This window comes from Loxodonta africana, chromosome Y (assembly GCF_030014295.1).
Source record: "Loxodonta africana isolate mLoxAfr1 chromosome Y, mLoxAfr1.hap2, whole genome shotgun sequence".
Taxonomy (NCBI): domain Eukaryota; kingdom Metazoa; phylum Chordata; class Mammalia; order Proboscidea; family Elephantidae; genus Loxodonta; species Loxodonta africana.
Window position 1 is genome coordinate 26,766,430 of NC_087370.1, and position 21,962 is coordinate 26,788,391.

Genomic DNA, 21,962 nt, shown 5'->3' on the forward strand with positions numbered 1-21,962 from the left:
ACTCACTCAGTCGGCAGCGTTTGTTGAGGGTTACAGAGAAGCGTGCTGGGTCTGCAGGGCCTGGAGGTGGACGGGATGCAGCGCCTTTTCAGGGCCGGAGCCTGGGCAGGTGAGGCCACACCCCACCAGAGAGACACGTCCCACAGGACAAAACATCCCTCCAAATGCAAAAGTCTCAAAAGTTCATCTTGAATGTTAAACACAGAAACTCTGCTTAACGTGCCTGTGGAAGAGCTTAAAATATTTAAAAGATTAAAAAATATGATCCATTCCTTGAATTTGTATCACAAAATAAAACAAAGAGGAAGGAGGCACAATTTGATTTTAAACTCAAAAAAGTACCAAATCACTGAACGTGTCCTAATGATCCTTCTCGAGTGTTAAAATGACAGCTTCCAAACATGCTTTGGTTGTCTGTTTTGTAAAAAAAAAAAAAACCTATAAGCATACCTGGCTTTAATTTCCTTTAATTATTCTGTAGAATTGAATGATTCATGTTGGATAGTTCCTGCCGCAGATTTAGAGAAAACTGACGGTCATTAAGTCACAGACTTAATGGTTCTTCATCTTCGACTTGTCTTTCTTGAGCATCAAGTTCCTATCTTCTGGGGAGCCTGACCCAGCAGAGTCATGGGTCTGAGGTACTCAGTGGGATATGGTCCCCAAAGTTTGTCTTTCAGGTACTTTCATTTAAGGGATCAAAAACAAAAACAGGTTTTCTTTTGGAAAATGAGTAATTGGATTGGAAAGAGAATTTATTCCAATATGGATTAAATAGTCATTTTTAATACTCTAATAAGAAAACCTAGTGTCTGATGTCCTTCCACTATAGGCAGAATGTTCTAGAACAGGAGTCATAAAAGAATTCCTAGCTCCCCTCTTAAGACAGAAGTGAGATAAGAACAGTGGTCACTGTCCACGATTTGTCCAAGAACTTAAATCACCAATTCTAAAAATCTACATGGACAAAATGAGGTATTTCTGGGACCTTCCAGTTTTGAAGCCTGGAACCCTGATGTCAGAAAGCAGAGCAGAACCTGTCTGGAAAATGGCCAGTCTCCCACAAGGCCTTGAGGCAAAAGGAGGGTTAGAAAGTTGGAAAACTGACAAACACTGATCTGCAGCCTTGGGAGGAAGGAGAGAATCACAGGTGTGGTTAAGAGGGCAAAAATAGGAGAGTGAAGACAAGAGGTTTGAATTCCAGTGTGCACCAGAGGAGCAGTGCAGCCAACATACCTGCGTCTGGAGTGACTGGGCAGAGAAGAGGAAGGTTGAGGAACCTTATCTGAAGTGGCCAGGTGAGAGAGGAAACATGGGGAGGGTCCAAAAGCGCAGTTATGAAAATGAGAAACAACTTGTAACAGCAACGTCACAGCATGGGCTTGGGGCAAGGCCTTTTATATGTGTGTTATACCTGCCCCACCTGTGTTCTTACCCCAGTGAAGTCATGAGCAGTGTCCAAGGGGCGGCCATGAGGACAAGAAACAACTTGTAACAGCAAGGTCACCACATGGACTTGGAGCAGGGCCTGTTATACGTGTGTTATACCTGCCCCATCTGTGTTCTTACCCCAGTGAAGACGTGAGCAGTGTCCAAGGGGCGGCCATGAGGACAAGAAACAACTTGTACCAGCAAGGTGACAACGTGGGCATGGAGCAGGGCCTGTTATACGTGTGCTATACCTGCCCCATCTGTGTTCTCACTCCAGTGAAGACGTGAGCAGTGTCCAAGGGGCAGTCATGAGGATGAGAAATAACTTGTAACACCAAGGTGACAACATGGGCTTGGAGCAAGTCCTATTATACATGTGTTATATACCCGCCCCACTCATTTCCTTACCCCAGGGAAGACGTGAGCAGTGTCCACGGGGTGGTCATGAGGACAAGAAACAATGTGCAATAAGGTCACAACATGAGCATGAAGTGGGGCTCATTATTCCTGTGTTACACCTGCCCCACCCATTTATTACCCCATGTGAAAACATTACAGAAAGGCCTCTGGGAAGTGTGGGGGAGCATGTACTCAACACCATTCTAACCCTGCCAGTCATTTCCACCTTTGTAATAAATGTGAACATTCCATTCCATTCATTTCTGTTAACACTTGGAAAAAGTGAAATAAAACCAGCCAGCCCTTAGGAAGCCTGCTGGGCTGGGAAAAAACAGCCTGTGATTTCATTGGAATTTTTTTTTTTTCTTAATAGGATTCCAACATCTTCAGTCCTATCCAACCAGCATAATAATCTTGAGCACTCTGTGTGTTAGCAGGCCCTTGAAGCTATCCAAATGCTATGCTGAAACTCTCAAAGCCACCAAAACGAGGCAGCCTAGGGAGGCTCTCTCCTCAGCAACCACAGCACAGATGAGTTGGACCCCAGAAGATCAGAACTCTACACTACAGGTCCTTTTCTTCCTTCCAAGATGCTGTCATGTCATCCTTAATCATCTGCGTATATATTTAACCCCTCCCAGTGGAGAAACTGTGACCACTGGTGGTGAGAGGCTCCATGCCAGGGAGGCAAGAGGAGGCTGAGCAGACCCCACGCAGACCCCACGGGACCCCAGTCCTCCTCACCGGCATTTGGTCACAAAAATGGTGGCATACTTGTAGGACTAAGGGTCAGCCTCGGAGCCGCTGCATACTGGACTTCACAAAAGGGCCTGATAGCTGAGGATCACCACGTACTGGACTTCACCAAGCAGCAGGTCAGCACCTCAGCAGCTTGTCATTGAGCCGTATGACGTTGCTGACGAAATCGTCTGCACCGATGAAGTCGCCGGCGATGATGTTGGTGCAGCAGGAGCTGGGCCCTGGACACTGCTCTCGGACCCAGGCACCCAGGTACGGGAGGCTGGGCAACGTCATGGTCTTCAGGGACTGTGATGGGTGCACGAGCACATATCCCAGATTCTCAGTGAGATTGATGCCGGCCACAAACAGTTTGTCTAGAACAGTGAGGCGGTGGAGGGAATTAGGCAGTGTTTTTTAAACTCCACTGCCCACTGAGTCCCTCCTGCTTGTCTCCCCAGTTTCCCATCTTTGGAGGTTCAGATTTCTGGACAGAGACTACCACGCACAACATAGTGACCCACCTGGGCGCCCGACGCTTTTCATGAGCTCCAGGTAGCGAATGAGGTCACCCGTCTTCACCTTGTTCCCCCACCAGTACGGGATGCCCAGCCACAGCTCCCCGTGTCTGCTCACCGAGCCCTCATCCTCATAGGAGATGACGACCTGGTGGCCGCGCGCCCACAGCTGCCGCAGGGTGGGCACCTCCTGGGGGGCACTAGGGTTAGGGACATGGGGCAGGAAGGTGGGGGGATGGGGGTGGGAAGGTGGGGGGATGGGGGAGGGAAAGTGGGGGAATGGGGGCGAGGGGGTGAGGGGGCAGGAGAGGAAGGTGGGGGATGGGGGCGGGAAGGTGGGAGGGAGCGGGAGGGTGGAGAGGTGGGAGTGGGAGGGTGCAGGGGTGGAAGCGGAAAGGTAGGTGGCTGTCGCCAGACACCACCCTGCTTCACCAACTCCTGAAGGTGCCGGCACCTCTGTAAACATGCACAGCCCAGCCCCCAGCCCAAGTGACTCATTTAGAGCAAACACCACGCAGTGGGGGAAGTTGAGCTAGTAAGAATCAGGAATCAAGGAGCTTGCACTGTGGGCTCTCAAAGGGGTGAGTCAGGCTTCCACCCCTCTAGCCCTCCACTAGTAACCTCAGTCCACTATCAAAGTCCCTGAGCTGCTGATTGGTGCATCCCAAACTGAGTCTCTGGGGGTGCAAACGTGACTTCACCTGCCAACCAAAATGTTGGAGGTTGAGTCCACCCAGAAGCACCTCAGAAGAAAAGCCTGATAATCTACTTCTAAAAAATCAGCCACCAAAAACCCTGTGGAGCACCTTTTTACTCTAACAGGGTCACCAGGAGTCAGAGTCAACACGTCGACTGTTTTTTTCTCCGCTAGGAGCACTAAGAGGCTAGTTTTCACAGCTGTGCTCTCTGCTCTTTCTTAGCACCCAGACACTGGGGACTGGGTTTCTCTTTGTTAGTCTTATGGGATGCAATTGGACAAGTATCAATTGTACAAGATCTGAAATTAATTAACACAACTTCAACCTCAACCAAGACTGATCGTGGGCTTAATTCTTCATGCTTCCTAGAGATCAAATGGGAGTCCCTGGGGGGTCAAATGGTGAACATGCTCACCTGCTAAGCAAAAGGTTGGAGGTTCGAGTCCACCTGGAGGCACCTCAGAAGAAAGACCTGGCTATCTCTTTCCAAAAAATTAGCCACTGAAAACCCTGAGGAGTATAGTTCTATTCTGATACACACGGGGTCACCATGAGTTGGGGTCGACTTTGGTACTGGTAGGTACTAAGGAAAGGCAACATCATGACCACCAACAAAATGGAAAATGTACTACAGACACGCAGCCCCCAGTGGGTGGGTGTGAAGCAGCAAAGAGCTGAGCCGATTTCTAACAAGTCATCCAAATCAAAAACCAAACCCATTGTCATGGAATCGGTTCTCACTCATGGCACCCCAGGTGTTACAGGGTAGAACTGTGCTCCCTAGAATTTTCTTGACAGTTACCTTTACAGAGGTAGGTCACTAAGTCTTTCTTCCATGACGCCACTGGGGTTTGAACCTCAACCGTTAAGTTAGTTGAGTGCTTAACCTTTTTGCACCACCAGGGCCCTCAAGAAGCCCTAAGGGTAACCCAAAGTGTGAACACACAACCCTTCCACATGGTTCTGTCCGCCTGTGTCTCCAGAAATTTTATAAATACGGGGCCAGCCTCCAGTCATACCCTGAACCTAAAAATGGCCCGTGCCAGGCCAGCCAGGTGCCCTCTTCACGGGAGAACCCAGAGGATCCATTCACCTGCCTGACCGCCACAGATGAACGCAGTCACCCCACAAACACACAGGAGTCTGCTGCCACCCCAGTAAATCCCTGCCGCCTTCTTGCCCAATGTGGGAGGAGAAGCAGGCTGCACCCCGGCTCACCCCGCGGGGGCACAGCACGTGCCCGAAGATGTTCTTGATGCAGGTGACCAGGTACTCGTGCAGATCCTCCGTCATCCCCTCAAAGTTCCTGCAGGCCAGGATGACTACCTCCCGGGGGTGCTTCTCCAGCCACTCAGAGATCTCGGTCAGTGTGTCCTGGGAGGGGGGTTGGGGGCAGGGCTGTGACAGGTGCCGGGAGGGTGAGGGAGCACACCTGCACCCCAGGGACCTCCACAGCAAGCCGCAGTCTCTCATTCCAAGCTCACTCACAGACATGTCCAGTCCTGAGGACAGACGGACAAACAAAGTACGGGGGGCGGGGCAGGCTGGCTGAAGGCACAGTGCTGCAGCAGGGACAACCGCGCAAAACTGCAATGGGCTAGGGAGGAGGGGCGGTGGGGAGGGTGGGGACTGTGTGTGCCTGTGTGTGTGTGCGCCTGTGTGCACGTGTAAGTATGTGCATGTGTATATGTACGCATGTACGTGTGCGTGCGTATACGTGAATGTGTGTGCACGTGCGGACATGAATATGCCTGTGTGTACGCATGTGTACACACACCTGTGTGTATTGCGTATGCATGTGTGGACATGTTTGTGTCTGCATGCCTGTGTATATGTATACATGTCTGTGTGTTCATGCATGTTGGTGTGCGTGTGCACGTTTGCTACGTGTGTGCTGCATGCACACGTGCGTGTCTGTATGCACGCATGCATTGTGTAAGTGTGTGCATGCGTGGGCACATGTTTGTGCGTGCACGTGCTACCAGACAGAGTTTGGCGGAGCCGTGAGGTCTGGAACCTCAGGGGTTCCAGCAGGGGTGGGCGTGAGGTTCTAGGAGCGGTGCCCCCAGGTCCCGACGGTCAGTGGGGCCTGCCGAGGGGCACAGGGAGCACGGGCAGGATTGAAGCAGCAGGGTGACTCGGTTATATGGGGATTGTAGAAACAACCCTCGGGCAGCTGGTCAGAGAATGAGCTGGAGAAAGCGCCAGGACCCTCTCCGTGAAGCCCAGGAGGCACCTGGGAAACCAGGTATGAACAGCAACCTCTGCAGAAAAGAGGTAGGCTTGGAGCGGATGAAGGAAGGAGAGCGGCCTGGTGGACAGCAAGGGACAGGGGCCCGGTCACCAGCCCCCAAACCCGCCACGGCCATGGGACGGGTGTTGTATCTGAGTCCACGCCTGTCAGCACCCTCAGAAATGCATCGATGCCAGACCAGCTCCCGCTGCTGAAAACAGCCGGCTCTTCGTGCACCCTGCCCCCACAGCCTCGCTTCGGTGGGGGGTGTATCTGCAGGTACACACGCACACACACACAAACGCCTGCACACACAGCGCGCATACACACATGCAGGTGCACACACACACACACGCACCACATACCACACCCAAGACGTTTTCCTGCTCCTGCAGAGCGCCAGCCCTGCCACAGACGGTGACCTTCCCGCTGTCCCCAGGGGACCGCCCCCGCTCTGCGACAACCTTGCTCAGTGTTTGGTCCCACAGTCACGCCCCCGCAGCTCTACCAGCGCCATCGCGCGCACATCCCTGTCTGTCGTCCGCCCCCACCCCTCCCGCGTCCTCCCGACCGCCCACCCCTCATCCCCCGCCCCTCACCCCCACCAGCCCTCAGGTACACCACCTGCACGTCCCTGACCGCGCGGCGCCCGCCCCCCATCTCTCCGGACTCCCCGGGTCCCCCGCCCCCGCCCCCTCACCGCGCCCACCGCTGTCACGTACACCAGGTGCACGTCCCCATCCGGCTGCCCCCCACCCCTCCCGTGTGCCTTCCGGCCCCGCAGCCCGCACCCCTCCCGTGTGCCTTCCGGCCCCGCACCCCTACCCCCCATCGTGTACCCCACGTGCACGTCCCCGTCCGGCTGTCCCCCACCCCTCACATGTGCCTTCCGCCCCCGCACCTCGCACCCGCACCCCCGTCATGTACACCACGTGCACCTTCCTGTCCGGCTGCCCCCACCCCTCCCGTGTGCCTTCGGGCCCCGCACCCCCCACCCCCCACCAGCCCCATTGTGTACGCCAACGTCCCTGTCCGCCGGGCGCCCCCCACTCACCCCTCCCCTGCACCCCGCCGCACCCCTCACCCCCCACCAGCCTCATTGTGTACACCACGTCCACGTCCCTGTCCGCCCGGCGCCCCCCACTCACCCCTCCCCTGCACCCCGCCGCACCCCTCACCCCCCACCAGCCTCATTGTGTACACCACGTCCACGTCCCTGTCCGCCCGGCGCCCCCCACTCACCCCTCCCCTGCACCCCGCCGCACCCCTCACCCCCCACCAGCCTCATTGTGTACACCACGTCCACGTCCCTGTCCGCCCGGCGCCCCCCACTCACCCCTCCCCTGCACCCCCCCGCACCCCGCACTCCGCACCCTGCACCCCCTCACCCCCCTCACCTCCACCAGCGCCGTCGTGTACACCATGTGCACAAAGTGCAGGTTCTTCTCAGGGCCCCCCGCCATGTGCGCCACCCGCAGGTCCAGGTACCGGACCCCCGCGTCCAGCTGCTCCGTGATGTTCAGAACCTGCAGACAAAGAGCAGCGTCCCTCTGGGCCAAGGCCGCTGGCCAGTCATCATCCTGAGCCGGGACAGCTGGGCTGACCACCAGGCGCGCAGTGTGAGAGGCCGCGGCCGGTGGGGACAGTTGTCACCACACACGTGGGCTGGGGTGCTGAGGGCCTGCACTGGGGACCCACCGTTGGGTGACACTGGACGCATTTACCGCAGACGCGTTCTTCAGTCCTGCTGGCGGTGTCCCTGGAGCCGGTGTCCCCCCATACGGATCTCCGGGCTCTCTGCAGGGCCCCCCACCCTCCTCCTCCTGTCACCGAGAGGGACCATCAGGGACCCCAGAACCTGACGAGGCTTCCAGCAACCCAGAGCGGTCTCCAGGGGGCCATGGGGACCCACGGGGACCCGGACCCAGGAGAGCGTGGGGGAGGAGCTGTGGTGGCCCAGGAGGGGCCCCACAAAATAGTACCCCAACCCCAGTGCCAGAGAAGCAAATTCAGGTAAAGGTGGAATAGAGGAAAAGGAAATGGTACCAAGTCTGCTGACGAAAGAATAACAGAAAAGCAAAATTAATACTAGAATAAAAGAAAAGAACGGCGTGTGTCCTCTACAGGAAATATTAATACTAAAAGGCCAAAATTAACACAAAGATGGATTAAAGGAAAAAGAGGTGGCACACACCACTCCACACAAAATATTGGGAGGAAACGCAAGAATTAATATAAAGGCAGAATAAACGACAAGAAAAGGACACTATTCCCTCTCACAAAATAATTACAGAAAAAGTACAAAATAACATGAAAATAAAAGAAAGGAAAACAAAATGGTGCTATGCTCCTCTTTGGGTACTTCCTTGGGCCTGGGGTCTGTATTCCCCACCCCCCACCACCAGCGACAGCCCGAGACAGGCCCCTGGCACCCATACCCACCCGTGCTCAGGGACAAGACCACAGCCAGCAGCAGTGCCCCCTCCCCAGCCTGGGGTAGCCCAGGGGTACACACTGCAACACCCATTCCTCTTCATGCCACATCAACGCCAAACTGCCCCCCAGTTCCTGTAACCCCCATTTGCATCAGGGCAGGCTGGGTGGGGGTCAGGGAACCACCCAGGGAGTAAGGGTATGGGGTCCCGTCTCCCCACCAGGTGAGCGTCCCGGAGCCCCTACCTGTGTGACCGACCACTTGAGGATCACGGGGCGGGTGACGCAGGGCAGCACCTTGCTCAGGAGCTGCAGCAGTTTGGGCTCCCTGTGGGAAATCGGGGACTTCTTGTTCAAGCAATAGGTCATGGTGTCGTGGCTCCCTGGGTGCAAGACACGAGGGGACATTTCACCTGAGATCCCCCACCCACGCTTGGTTGTAGCTACATGTGAGGAGTCAAGTAGCGGTCTGAATTATGTCCCCCCAAAAGATAAAGTCCTGATCCTGGTACCTGTGAACATGACCTTGTTTGGAAATAAGGTCATTGAAGATGTTATCAGTGAGGCTAACACCCCGTCATACTGGAGCAGGTTGGGGGCTAATCCCATCTTGCTGTTGTTGGGTGCCAACTCATGATGACCCTGTGTGACAGAGCAGAGCTGCCCCATGGGGTTATCTAGGCTGTAATCTTTACAGGAGCGGAACTCTGGATCTTTTCTCCCGGGAAGCCACTAGTGGGTTCGAACCACCACCAATCTTTTGGCTAGCAGCCAAGCGCTTAGCCATTGGGCCACCAAAAAAGCAAAGCCTTTGCCGTCAGGTCGATTCTGATTCGTGGCGCCCAGGGCTCCTTAAATCCCATCTTAGTAGTGTTGTTATAGAAGAGAAGAGACACAGAGACAGACACACAGAGGAAAGACAGCTACATGACGACAAAGGCAGACATTGGAGTGACATGTCTACAAGCCAGGGAATGCCAAGGACCGCCAGCAACCACCAGGACCTGGGAGCAGGGCAGGGAATAGGTCCTCCCTCAGGGCCTCGGAAGGAATCAATACAACTGACCCTCTGATCTCAGACTTCCAGCCTCCAGCGCTGTGAGAGAGTATAGTCCGCTCACCTGGGATGGAGAGGTGGTGCAGGGGCACATCCCAGAGCCGAGGACACAGCTCTGACATCCAGTTAGCATTGGTGCAGCACCGAGTCTGGAACCTGCCGGAAGTGCTCACCTGCCAGCCCATTGGAGGTGAACCCTGGGCTCTCGGCCTGAGGAAGGAAAGGAGGTTTGCAGAGTGGAAAAGGGTACGTGTTTTATAGGGTTGCTATGAGTCGAATCTCCTCAATGGCAAAGGGTTTTCACACAGGGCTTGTGGCTTGAAAAAAAAAATCACCAATAGATTTCCTCAGGGAGACAAGGATGTGGTCGGAAGTGTGGAGGGATGGAGGAGAGTCTGTGGGAGGCAGAGACCCGTGAGAGAGGAGGGGGGAGATAGAGACAGACAGACAGAGACTGAGAGAGAGACATAGCAGGGAGGGAGGAGAACAGGGGAGAGGAGCAGCCAAAAATGTGCAATTGCTTCCTTGTCAAATTCCCACCTCTCTGCTAACAGGTGCGTCCCAGACATGTTAGGAATGTCACCTGTCCATGTTCTCACCCAGCGGAAAACTGGGTGTATGTTGAAACGTTCATTCACACTCCAAATACTGTTGTTTTGGGTTTACGGCTCCACACTTTTGCGGCACCTTCCCTCCTGGGCTTGTCAAGAGCACAGATGAAGGGAAGTGACCAGTCCTTAAGTTACCCTCTAGCCGCTGTGTCCCGAGCACGGCCATGGGTTAAATCTTCGCGTTCATATCTAACTCCCACCCACGGTGAGCAGATAGGTAGGGTGTGTGCCTAACCGCCCTGCACAGACAGGGGGCTGACGACGAGGGTGCAGGGAGCCAGGCCGCCCCACCCCAGCCCACACCTCTTTCCAGAAGGGTTGCCTCCTGCCCCCTCTGTCTTTCTTCGGGACCCTGTTCTTCTTGGGAAGTGCTCAGTCCACCCTAACCTCGGACAACTTGGGACCTATCCACCAGTTACCTAACGCTTCTCGCTGTGCCTCAGCTCCCTAACGGTGAAACGGGATGGCAACACTGCCCGCCTCCTGGGCCCTCTGTGAGCTAACACGTGCTGGAGCCACTCAGAACGAGCCCACCTACCCACTTGGTGTGTTAGCTGTTCCCAACACCGCGTGACTTCTCTCCTGGGGAGGGCAGAGTCCCCTCTAGTCAGCAGGTGGCCTGGGTCCCCTGACTGTCTCCAGCTATAGAAAGCCCCCTTGATTCCGTGCAGAGCACACCAGACACAACACCCTTGGTTCTGTCCTGCCACTGAGCAATGAGAAGCTGTTCCCCTCTGGGTCTGTGACCAAACACCCATTTCCAAGGAGTCAACTCTGAGTCATGGTGACCTAGTGTGTGTCAGAGTAGAACTGTGCTCCACAGTGTTTTCAATGGCTGATTTTTCTGAAGTAGATTGCCAGGCCTTTCTTCTGAGGCACCTCTGGGTGGATTTGAACCTCCAACCTTTTGGTTAGCAGCTGAACATGTTCACCATTTGACCCACCCAAGGGCTCCCATGATTCTGTACTCTGATAGAATATCTCCAATACAATGAGATGGAGGGTGGATGCAGGATGGAGGATGGAGGGGGATACAAGATAGAGGGTGGAGACAGGATGGGGGTGGAGACAGGATAGAGGGTGGATAAAGGATGGAGGGTAGAGGCAAGATGGAGGGTGGAGACAGGATGGAGGATGGAGACAAGATGGAGGGTGGAGAAAAGATGGGGGTGGGGACAGGATGGAGGATGGAGACAAGATGGAGGATGGAGACAAGATGGAGGGTGGGGGGATACAAGTTGGAGGATGGAGACAAGATGGAGGATGGAGACAAGATGGAGGGTGGAGACAAGATGGAGGATGGAGACAAGATGGAGGGTGGAGACAAGATGGAGGGTGGAGACAAGATGGAGGGTGGAGACAAGATGGAGGAGGAAGACAAGATGGAGGAGGGAGACAAGATGGAGGATGGAGACAAGATGGAGGGTGGAGACAAGATGGAGGGTGGAGACAAGATGGAGGAGGGAGACAAGATGGAGGACGGGGGTGGAGACAAGATGAAGGGTGGATATAAGATGGAGGGTGGAGGATGTAACATATACTATTGCCATTGAGTTGATTTCAGCTTATGGTGAACCCATAGGACAGAGTAGAACTGCCCCATAGGGTTTCCAGTGCTGTAAATCTTAACAAGAGAAGGTTGCAACATCTTTCTCCCGCAGAGCGGCTGGTGGGTTCACACTGCTGGCCTTTTGGTTGGCAGCCGAGCACGAGTGCTTTAACCACTGTGCCACCTGGGATCCTTATACAATGTCATGCATGTTGTTGTTGTTAGCTGCCATCGAGTTAGCCCCTGACTCATGGCAACCCCATGCACGATGGAACTACACGCTGCCCGGTCCTGAACCACCCCCATGATTGGCTGGGGATCGGACCGCTGTGATCCACAGGATTTCATGAGCTGATTTTCAGAAGCAGATTGCCAGGCCTTTCTTCCTAGTCTATCTTAGTCTGGAAGCTTGGCTGAAACCTGTTCAGCATCGGGGCAACACGTAAGCCTCCCCTGACAGAAGGGCGGCGGCTGTGAATAAAGTGCACTGAGTGGGAACCGAACCTGGGTCTCCAGGATGGAAAGTAAGAATTCTACCACCGAACCAATGGTTAGTGCTCAGCTGCTAACTGAAAGGTCTGCTTCAAGCCCACCAGCCACTCCGAGGGAGAAAAGACCTGCTCATCTGCTCCCATAAAGATTACGGCCTAGAAAACCCTATGGGGCAGTTCTACTATGTCCTATAGGATCACCATGAGTCGGAAAGGACTCGATGCCACACAACAACATATAACACGTATTATATTATGTATGCCAACTATGACCTATAATACATATACATTCCGTAAACTGTTCTGTATTATATAATTTTATAATCCCAACCAGTGCCGTCGAGTCGATTCCGACTCATAGCGACCCTATAGGACAGAGTAGAACTGCCCCATAGAGTTTCCAGGGAGCGCCTAGTGGATTTGAACTGCTGACCCTTTGTTTTATAATGCAAAGGAATATCAGATAAAACAAAAGGGATAGCTATAAAAAGACGACCACCAAAACCACAGGAATTTAAAGGGGGCCCCCGTCTGCCAGCCTGTTAGTTTGACTATAGAAATTGGATTTTCAGTAAGAGCTGACATCATCAGGTCTCAGAATGTGGCAATTTTTTTAGCATATTGACAGGGACATGCAATATTTTCATTTTTTTCTTCAATTGATATTTTCATGTTATAAAGAATCACATCACACTTGGTGCTGAGTGGATTGGGCTGGATCTGAGGTCTGCTTTCCGCTGACTTCACAGCACAGAGTCTCAGTGAGACACGCTCACATCTAAGGAAAACATCAGCTGTGTTGCTCCATGGCAGGGAAGCCTTCACAACCCACACAGACCAGGTGGGGACGCCGTTCAGAATATCATCGTGTCCTGGGTAAAGGCAGGGCTATCTAGTCAGATTCCGCTTCCATTCTAATCCTGCTTCTACCGCTTTTTGTCTCTGTGACTCGGGAGAAGTCGCTGACCAACTCTAACCCTTGGTTCCTTTGCTGTAAATTAAAACAAAAACCACCAGTTGGTTCCAACTCATGGCTCCCCCATGTGTGTGAGTAGCACAGAGCTCCACAGGGTTTTCAGTGGTTGATTTTTCAGTAGATTGCCAGGCCTTTCTTCCAAGGCTCCTCTCAGTGAACTCGAACCTCCAGCCTTTCAGTTAGCAGTGAATGTGTTCACTATTTCCCCCACCCAGGAACTGTTGGGGTCTGTAACAGAGTCCTTTAAACACCGACCAGCGTGCCTGCCCTTGATTGCGCCTTCCCCAAGGCAAACCTGCAGTTCCCTGGCCCTTTCTCAGCCCTCTCTTGTCTTGTCAATGTCCCCCCAGGAGCTGAGCACAGGATCTGGTGGGGGGCCGTGTGGTGTCCTAATTCAGGATGAGCCAAACGTTCCGGCAGCCTGGAGATAGGACTCTGCCCCGGAGCCTGCACCCAGGTGCCTGCCGTGCTGGGCGGATCGGGGCCAAGGCTTATCCTGCACGACCCCCCGAGGACTGACCATGGACTGAGGCCAGCACCACCCCTCAGGACTGATCATGGGTCAGGGCCAATGCTGGGCCTGTGAACCCCCTCCCAGGACTGCCGGCAACCAACAGCGTCCGGAGTGAAGGTTTGGGCAGGTCCTGGCTGGGATTCGGTGGGTCTGATGTCCCTAGACGCACAAAGGTTCCTGGAAATTCCGCAGGGTTCACCCTCTCGCTTCAAGTGAAGACCTCTCACCCCCTTTGTCCTAACCTTCAAGTAGCTGAGGCCTGGGTGCAGGGCCGGCCATCACGGGCTCAGGGAAGTCAGTGATTAAAGGTTCAGAAAGGGTGAGCCAGTGTTTAAACACAGCCGCGATGAATAATTAGATCATAACCTTGCAATTGAATAAATTACATGAAAAACACAGGTTGCAGGTACTCATAGCCCACCGCTCTGCACTGTGATTTACTGACAGCTATTCTCTTGCCGTTCTTCACTCCTGTAGCATCTGCAGGAGGCCCTTGTGGTGCAAAGGGTGAGTGCGCTCGGCTGCTAACCCAAAGGCTGGAGGTTTGAGTCCACCCAGAGGCATCTTGGAAAAAACATCCATTAAAAACCCTGTGGAGCACACGTCTACTCTGACACACACAGGGGCACCATGAGTCGGAGTCGACTCCGCGGCAGCTGTTTTTTTCTTACAGCATCTGCCTGTGGAAATACTACACGACGGTGAGCCCATTTCCTCCCAGCTCCACGCTCAGGCTGGTAGCTTGAAATTGGTCAACGTGGGAGTCTTTACACCACAGCAATTGGCAAACGTTACAAACCAGGGCTTGATTTAGGATTGTGTTGTTGATTGTGTGCGTGGACAAAATGCCACTGATCCAGCTGAAAAGTCTACTGTGCCTGTTGGTGTGTTGCCAAATGTTTTGGTGTGTATCTTTTCAGCACAATAAAAAGAGGAAAAGAAAAGAAAAAAGTATGTTGTGCCTGGAGCCATAAACCCGTGACCGTTGATTCTGACTCATGCTCACCCTATAGGACAAAGTAGAATTGCCTCATAGGGTTTCCAAAGAGCATCTGGTGGATTTGAACTGCTGACCTTTTGGTTAGCAGCCAAACTCTTAACCACTGCACCGCCCAGGCTCCTTCATGCATTACGTTGCAAATAGCAAAAAAAAATTGAGAAAATATTCTTTCAATATTCAAAGACCCAGTTCAGCAAAGAAGTCCTCAGGTCATTGTGGAACGAGGTAGGGTTTGTTATACGTTAAGTTCGTAGTCTTACTAATTCAGGATGAAATGTCAACCAACATTCATGTGGGAACCACACTTGTTCGTCAAGTGCAGCAGTAGGTTGAATGTGGATACAAGAGTTTGGGAAAAGTCAGCCAAAGCTTTCTGGGTGAATCAACTAGCTGTACGGAATTTACAATAAAGAGTGTCATGGATGGAACTGTGTCCCCCAATGTTTGTGTTGGAATCCTCACCCCAATAAGACAGGCCTAGAGCCATTTTCTTAAGATCATTGTCTCCTCAGGACAGCCCCTCACCCAGCCCATTTCCTGAAGTTGCTTTTCTCCTCAGAATTTCTTTGAAAAGAATCAGCCTCCTGCTATCCGGAATCGGCTGAAACAGTCCCTGCCCTCCATTTCGGCACTTCAGATGACCTTTAGATTATTAAGTGCCTCATGCGTGGTAAATCCTCCGCCCCTGATCGGAGAGCTAACGTGCTACCGAACAAAAAAGGCTAACTTCCTCCTGTGTGGAGAATCGAACCCAGGCCTTAGAAAACGTTTACTCATTCTAAAATGTTCCACACCTGCATGCGTGCCATTTTGTATTCTGAAACTGATCCTGCCCACATAAACTAACCTCCAGAAGTTACCTGGGAGGCAGTCTCGGATGGCACGCACCTCGACTGTCTCCTTGCTTGGCCAACCAATAAAGTTGCCTTTTGTTCTCTCTAACTCAGTCTCTGTCATTTTGGCCCGGGACGGAGTTGTGCTGAGCAGAACCCAGAGTTCCTGGCAACACCTATACCTGTGGAAAGGAGACCTGGTAGTCCAGTGGTTAAGCACTCAGCTGCTAACGAAAGGTCAGCGGTTCAAACCAGCCTCTCTGCGGGGTGAAAATGTGGCAGTCAGCTTCTGTAAAGGTTACAGCTTTGGAAACCCTTTGGGGCAGTACTACTCTGTCCTATAGGGTTGCTATGAGTTGGAATCAACTCCGTGGCAGTGGGTTTTTGTTCCTACCTGTGGAAGGAGTCCCTGGATGGTGCAAATGGTTAAGAACTCTACTATCAGCCAAAAGGTTGACGGTTTAAACCCACCCAGAGGCGCCTTGGAAGACAGACCTGGCAATCTGGTTCCGAAAGGTCACAGCCTTGAAAATCCCATGGAGCACAGTTCTGCCCTGACGCACGTGGGGTCACTGTGATTTGGGATCAACTAACAACAACGATGACGACGACGACAACGGAAACCCTGGTGGTGTAGTGGTTAAGAGTTCGTCTGCTAAGCAAAAGGTTAGCAGTTCAGATCCACCAGGCACTCCTTGGAGACCCTACGGGGCAGTTCTACTCTGCCCTATAGGGTTGCTATGAGTCAAAACCCACTGGATGGCAGTGGGTAGTATAACAACAACATAGCAGTGGGTGTAAGCCCATTTGGGAAAGGGCTCTCTCTGTTATGTTAATAAGGCCGTATCAGCATTGGGTATGTCTTAAGGCATGCAATCACTTTTGACATATAAAAGGGTGGATTAGGCACAGAAGGAAGCAGACAAAGGGGAAAACCCACCCTATCTGAGGACCAGGGAGGCAGAGCAGTCTACAAGCGAGACACTCCAAGCTGGACCGGCTGGAGAAGCTGAGACAAGGACCTTCCCCCAGAGCCGACAGAAAGAGAGCCTTCCCCTAGAGCTGTCACCCTGAATTCCGATTCTAGCCTCCTGGACTGTGAGAAAATAAAGCTGTGTATGTTAAAGCCACCCACTGAAGTATTTCTGTTATAGCAGCACTAGCTAACTCAGGCACTAAGAGGACATCTTATATACAGCAAAACCTGCAAGGGTCAGATCCTGTGTATGGTGGAAACCTGTCGGAGAAGGAAAACGCAACTATTTTCCACTAGAACAAGCAATAGCAAAGTTACAAGACTGCACCCTGTCATAGGTGAAAAACTCGTGAGATCTGGGAAAACAAGGCAGCCCTGTTGAGTTCCGGCTCTCACAGGTTCCACAGCATTATCGTTTGTTACTTGTGTGTCCTCTGTCTCTGTTTATATAATAAACTATGTGCCTCATCAAACCCAAAAACCCATTGCTGTCAAGTCAGTTCCGATTCATAGTGACCCTAAAGGGCAGAGTAGAACTGCCCCACAGAGTTTCCGAGGAGTGTCTGGTGGATTAGAACTGCCAACCTTTTGATTGGCAGCCGTAACTTTTAACAGGGTTTCCCTGTGCCTGCACAGGCAAACTTTTCTGTAGAGTTGGTTGTTGACCATTTTCCAGCTCACCACAGGCCCTTTGCACACCCCTCAGTCCAACTCAGGCCCCGATGTCTCACCTCAAACGTCGACTGGACTTAGAAACAAGAGATGTGAGTTCTCCAAATCAGCACCTCAATTCTCCGACCAATAGGATAAAAACAGCCGCTTTGTACCCGGAAATGTCTCCTCGGCTTGTGCAGGGCTCCTGTGAGATGAAGGAGGAGGCTTCCAGTGACCACAGCTGGCAGGTGTCCTGATCTTTATTGCAAAAAAGCCCTGAGACCGTAACACAGGATCAAAGGAGCCAGCTACTGAGCATGTGTTCGTGCATAGGGCCGCCCCATAAAGCTTTGTGGAGAGATGGTCTCAGGGGACCTCAACTCCTCTCACACCTCAGAATGAATGAATGAAGACAGCGGTGACCCGGTGGGTCATCACACACAGGGGCTCCAGGTCTCATAACAACATTCACCGGGCAAGAAGGAAACCCCACACCCTATAAACAGTTGTCATCAAGTCCATCCCAACCATGGAGACCCATGTGTGTCAGTGGAGCTTCTCCTCCCAAAACTACCAAGCGGGGTCTGTGTCCAGCTCACACAACAGGGGATGGAAGGAAAGAAAGGTGCTGGGGTCAGGGGGGAGCTGGTGGGTTGGGGGTAGCTGCCCCAGGCCACAGACTGAATCCTCAACCACATCTCTGTGCTGTGGGTCATGCCCTGTCCCTCCTGACCACCGAGGGGTCCTGTCACCTCCTGTCCCCCACCTCTCCTCATAGGACAAGACCCCAGGTACCTGTCCACCTCCTGTCCCTGATCTCTCTCCCATCTCTCCTCACAGGTACAGGAGTCTGGAGTCACCTGCTGCCACAAGGCACCTGCCCCCTTCCTGTCCCATCTCTGCAGGCAGCAGACTGTCCTTGTCAGAAGGAAAGTCCTCCCCACAAGCTTTGACACAAACACTGCACCCGCCAGCCCTAATCTTCCCAGGTACACTGACCTTGCTCACCTGCGCACTCCTCCCTCCTCCCAGAGCTGAGCCCCGGGGTCGTTTGCATTCCCACAACCCTACAGCAAGTACCCAGCCAACAGCTGTTGCCCCGCTTCCTGGGGCCTCGGAGCCTGGCCCCTTCCCGGCACACCTGGGCTGCAGCCCTCCCCGCTGACCCCTTTGCCATGGGGCCTCCTACTCCCTCCATCTCAGAACCCGGGAGCCTAAGGAATGTGGGTCACTTTCCAAAACGACGCCCAGAGGGTGGCCCGGCCAGGCACCCCCAGGACGTCCCCATCCTGAGTCCGGGGAAGCTCTTGGTGTCCTGTCCCCGTGTCCCTGTCCCCGTCCCGCACGTCCCGATGTCGGGACCACGGGGCAGCAGACTCAGTAAACAGTTGGAGGGTGAGCAACCAGTGACTGCGCCCGCCCACATTCCCGTCCCGTCCCGGCCCTGTCTCTGGCCCTGTTCCCGGCCCTGTCTCTGGCCCTGGCCCCGTCCCGCACATCCGGATGCCTGGACCGCGGAGCGGGAGACTCAGTAAACAGCTGTGGGGTGAGCAGCCTGTCCCTGGCCGGCCACCCCCGCATTCCCGGCTGCGCTCACTGCGCTGAAACGCCCTCCGCCCCGGCTGCTCGCTCCCTGCGGGGACAGGGGAGCCTTGAGCCCGAGGCCAGGCCCCTGTCCAGCTCGCGGTCCTGGGCCCCAGTGGCGGCGACCCAGCCTGTCCGGTCGCTCCCTGTCCCGGCCCTCGTCCGGCTGCCCGGCCCCCTCCAGCCGCCCGGGTGCAGGGGATGAGCGAGGCCCTTGGGGTCCCCCTAGTGTCCACCGCTGTAGGGGGCAGAAGCCGCCCTGCGCCTCCCGGCGCCCGGCACCCCAGCACTCTGCGCCCCTGACGCGCACGCGGGCGGCGCTCACCTCGGAGTCTGCTGGGTCCTGGTCGAGTCCCCGGTTCCTCCTGCTGTCTCTGCCGCGGGGCAATGGCACTTCCTAAACTCCACGTCCGACCGGATTGGCAGCCAGAAACTGGGCCGGCAGGGCCCCAGGGAGGGAGTGGCCTTGAGGGGCGCACGTGTCCCGACCTGCGACAGGGCCACGGAGCTGCTGTGACATCCGCCCCAACCGGTTCTCACTGGCCGGGACTGGGCGGCCCAAAGGTCGGTGGAGAGTCCCACGGGGACTTGGGGGTCAGAGAGGGGACGCTCACGGGAAAACGGGTACAGACTGCACCCCCAGCCTCTGGCCCTCGGTGACCCTGTGGTCACACTTTCACTCCAGTACTTCTGTTGCAACATCCCTGGGCAGAGTGGCCTTTGACCTCTGAGCAAGTCTGATGGGAACTGGCCAGAAGGTGTGCCCCCCTCAAGCTGCTCCTGAGAGCCGGTGGCCCCGGGACAAGTGTGGCCTGTGCCTGTCTGTGGAGTGGCTTCCTGCCTGGTACGGCCTCTACCCCTTCACCACTTGTTCTCCTGGGCTGACCCAGGGGTGACCCAGCTGAGGTCCCTAGCTTACCTCCACTCTCCTTCCCCCTCCTCCCAGTGAGGAGGCACAAACGTTTCCTGTCCACCCTCTCTCCCAGTGAGCACTGGCCTGCAGCCGGGTTTACACAGCAGACCACTGGGGTGCCATGGTGTGAGGGCCAGGAGAGCTGACCTGGGACCTGGCTGGTCCTGGGTGGAATCCCCCTTGGGCCACTGGCTCCTGTCCAACCCCCTTTCTGTTCTGGATGTCCTCATTCTGGGCCACCCGGGCTGCCAAACCCCTGGAGCTCGCTCCCCTGTGTGGTCATCTACCAGCTTGCAACCCCCACCCTCTCTTTCTCCTCCACCCCGTCACCATCCTAAGGCAGGCCCATCAGCTCCCCAACCTGCTTCCCTTCCTCCCTGGACCTCCCCTCCCTCCATCCCTTACCGCCTCCCTCCTTTCCTCTCTTCCCCCCACCTCTCCCTACCTTATTCCCTCCCTTCCTTTCCCTCCTCCTGGGTGGTGATAACATGGACCAGGAGGTGATGGGGACCTAGTCAGTGTCCCTGTGTGTTGTCTGGGTGAGGATTCGATGCATCTGTGTGGTGATGACAAGGACCAGGAGGTGATAGACACCTGGTCAGTGCCCCTGTGTGTTGTCTAGGTGAGGACTGTGTGCATCTGGGTGGTAGTGACAAGGACCAGGAGGTGGTGGGGACCTGCTCAGTGCCCCTGTGTTGTCTGGATGAGGACTCCGTGCCCCTGGGTGGTGATGACAAGGACCAGGAGGTGATGGGGACCTGATCAGTGCACCTGTGTGTTGTCTGGGTGAGGACTTTGTGCCTCTGGGTGGTGAGGACATGGGCTGGGAGGAGATGGGGACCTGGTCAGTGCCCCTTGTGATGCCTGGGTGAGGACTATGTGCATCTGGGTGGTAATGACAAGGACCAGGAGGTGATGGGGACCTGGTCAGTGCCCCTGTGTGTTGTCTAGGTGAGGACTGTGTGCATCTGGGTGGTAGTGACAAGGACCAGGAGGCGGTGGGGACCTGCTCAGTGCCCCTGTGTTGTCTGGGTGAGGACTCCGTGCCCCTGGGTGGTGATGACAAGGACCAGGAGGTGATGGGGACCTGGTCAGTGCAGCTGTGTGTTGTCTGGGTGAGGACTGCACACCTTGGAGATGACCTGAACTACGAGGTGGTGAGAACCTGGATGGTGCACCTGTCTGTGTATTAAGCGCTCTTGGGTGACGTGATAACAGCATCCTCCCTTAGTCAGGCAGTGTACCTGGGTGGGTCACGCCAATTCAGTGGTGTGCAGGGCTTGTTTGCCTGTGTCTGGAATACTTCCTCATTTCCTGAGTCCCGATTATTCTAGAATGTGGTTTAATTTAAGTAGGCCCAGCGTGAGCACCAGCCCAAAGTTAGCTTCACTGGGACTTCCCCATTGGCAATGCTCTGTGCTTTGCAAATAGCATGACAACCTCTTAAAGAGCTCAGATTGGAGCGGCAAAGCGTTCCTTCCAGGTACTTTCCAGCACAGGAAGTGGTGCCCACGGTTCAGAGAGTTCTCACGACCCTCACCTGCTCTCCAGCATCTGGCTGCCTGTTTGTCAGACCTGACCTGACCTGACCTGACCTGACCCTCCGGGACTTGGCAATCCCAGCACAAGGTTAAGGGCGGAGGGTGTGTGGGCAGACCTGTGAATGTCTATCCGCAGGCCAGCAGGCGCAGACACCACGGACGTACTCAGTCTCCAACTACAGAGGCTACCTATCAGCTCTGGGGGTTCCCACTGCTCTCATGCCAGGTGTGAGCAACCTGCCAAAGACTGTTGGCATGGGAGGATGTGGGAGGGGCTGCTAACTCATCGGGTTAACCTGCTGGGCTAACCTGCATGGAGCTCAGACAACATGTGGGCGGAGACCTGGGAGCCCCGGGTGACTAACTCCCTGCCTATGTGACTTCTGCAGGTGACCATACTCACCAGGTGTTTTGTTTTTTTTTTTTAATCTAGTCTCTTGTCTCCTCATTGAGGATTGTTGTTGTTAGCTGCCTGGGTGTTGGCCTGGATTCATGGCAAAACCAAGCACAACAGAGCAAAACACTGCCCGGTCCTGCGCCATCCCCATGACCGGTTACAGATCGGACAGCTCATGAGTCATAGGATTTTCATTGGCTGATTTTCAGAAGTAGATTTCCAGGCCATTCTTCCTAGTCCTTCTTAGTCTAGAAGCTCAGCTGAAACCTGTTCAACATCACAACAACACCCAAGCCTCCACGGACAGAGGGGTGGCAGCTTCGTATGAGGTGCACTGGCCGAGGATTGAACCTGGGTCTCCTACATGGAAGGAGAGGGTTCTACCATTGAACTGCCATGCCACTGCCTCCTTTAAG

General features: G+C 54.4%; 1 protein-coding gene across 3 annotated transcripts; it reads right to left on the reverse strand.

The window, feature by feature from the left end:
- Positions 1-410: 410 nt before the first annotated feature.
- LOC135229063 (PI-PLC X domain-containing protein 1-like) lies at positions 411-21,166 on the reverse strand. 3 transcript variants are annotated; one of them, XM_064278851.1, is made up of 8 exons: positions 19,021-19,134; positions 17,189-17,316; positions 9,572-9,717; positions 8,697-8,833; positions 7,415-7,543; positions 5,003-5,158; positions 3,093-3,276; positions 411-2,945 (listed from the first exon to the last, which is right to left on the reverse strand). In XM_064278851.1, exons 3-8 carry the CDS (start codon positions 9,690-9,692, stop codon positions 2,707-2,709), a joined length of 966 nt encoding a protein of 321 aa, XP_064134921.1. In that variant the 5' UTR covers positions 9,693-9,717; positions 17,189-17,316; positions 19,021-19,134; the 3' UTR covers positions 411-2,706. The 3 variants fall into 3 exon arrangements, with proteins under 3 accessions (XP_064134921.1, XP_064134920.1, XP_064134922.1); XM_064278850.1 differs by lacking the exon at positions 17,189-17,316 and having other exon boundaries at positions 19,021-21,166; XM_064278852.1 differs by lacking the exon at positions 19,021-19,134 and having other exon boundaries at positions 17,189-18,771.
- Between the last annotated feature and the right edge of the window lie 796 nt (positions 21,167-21,962).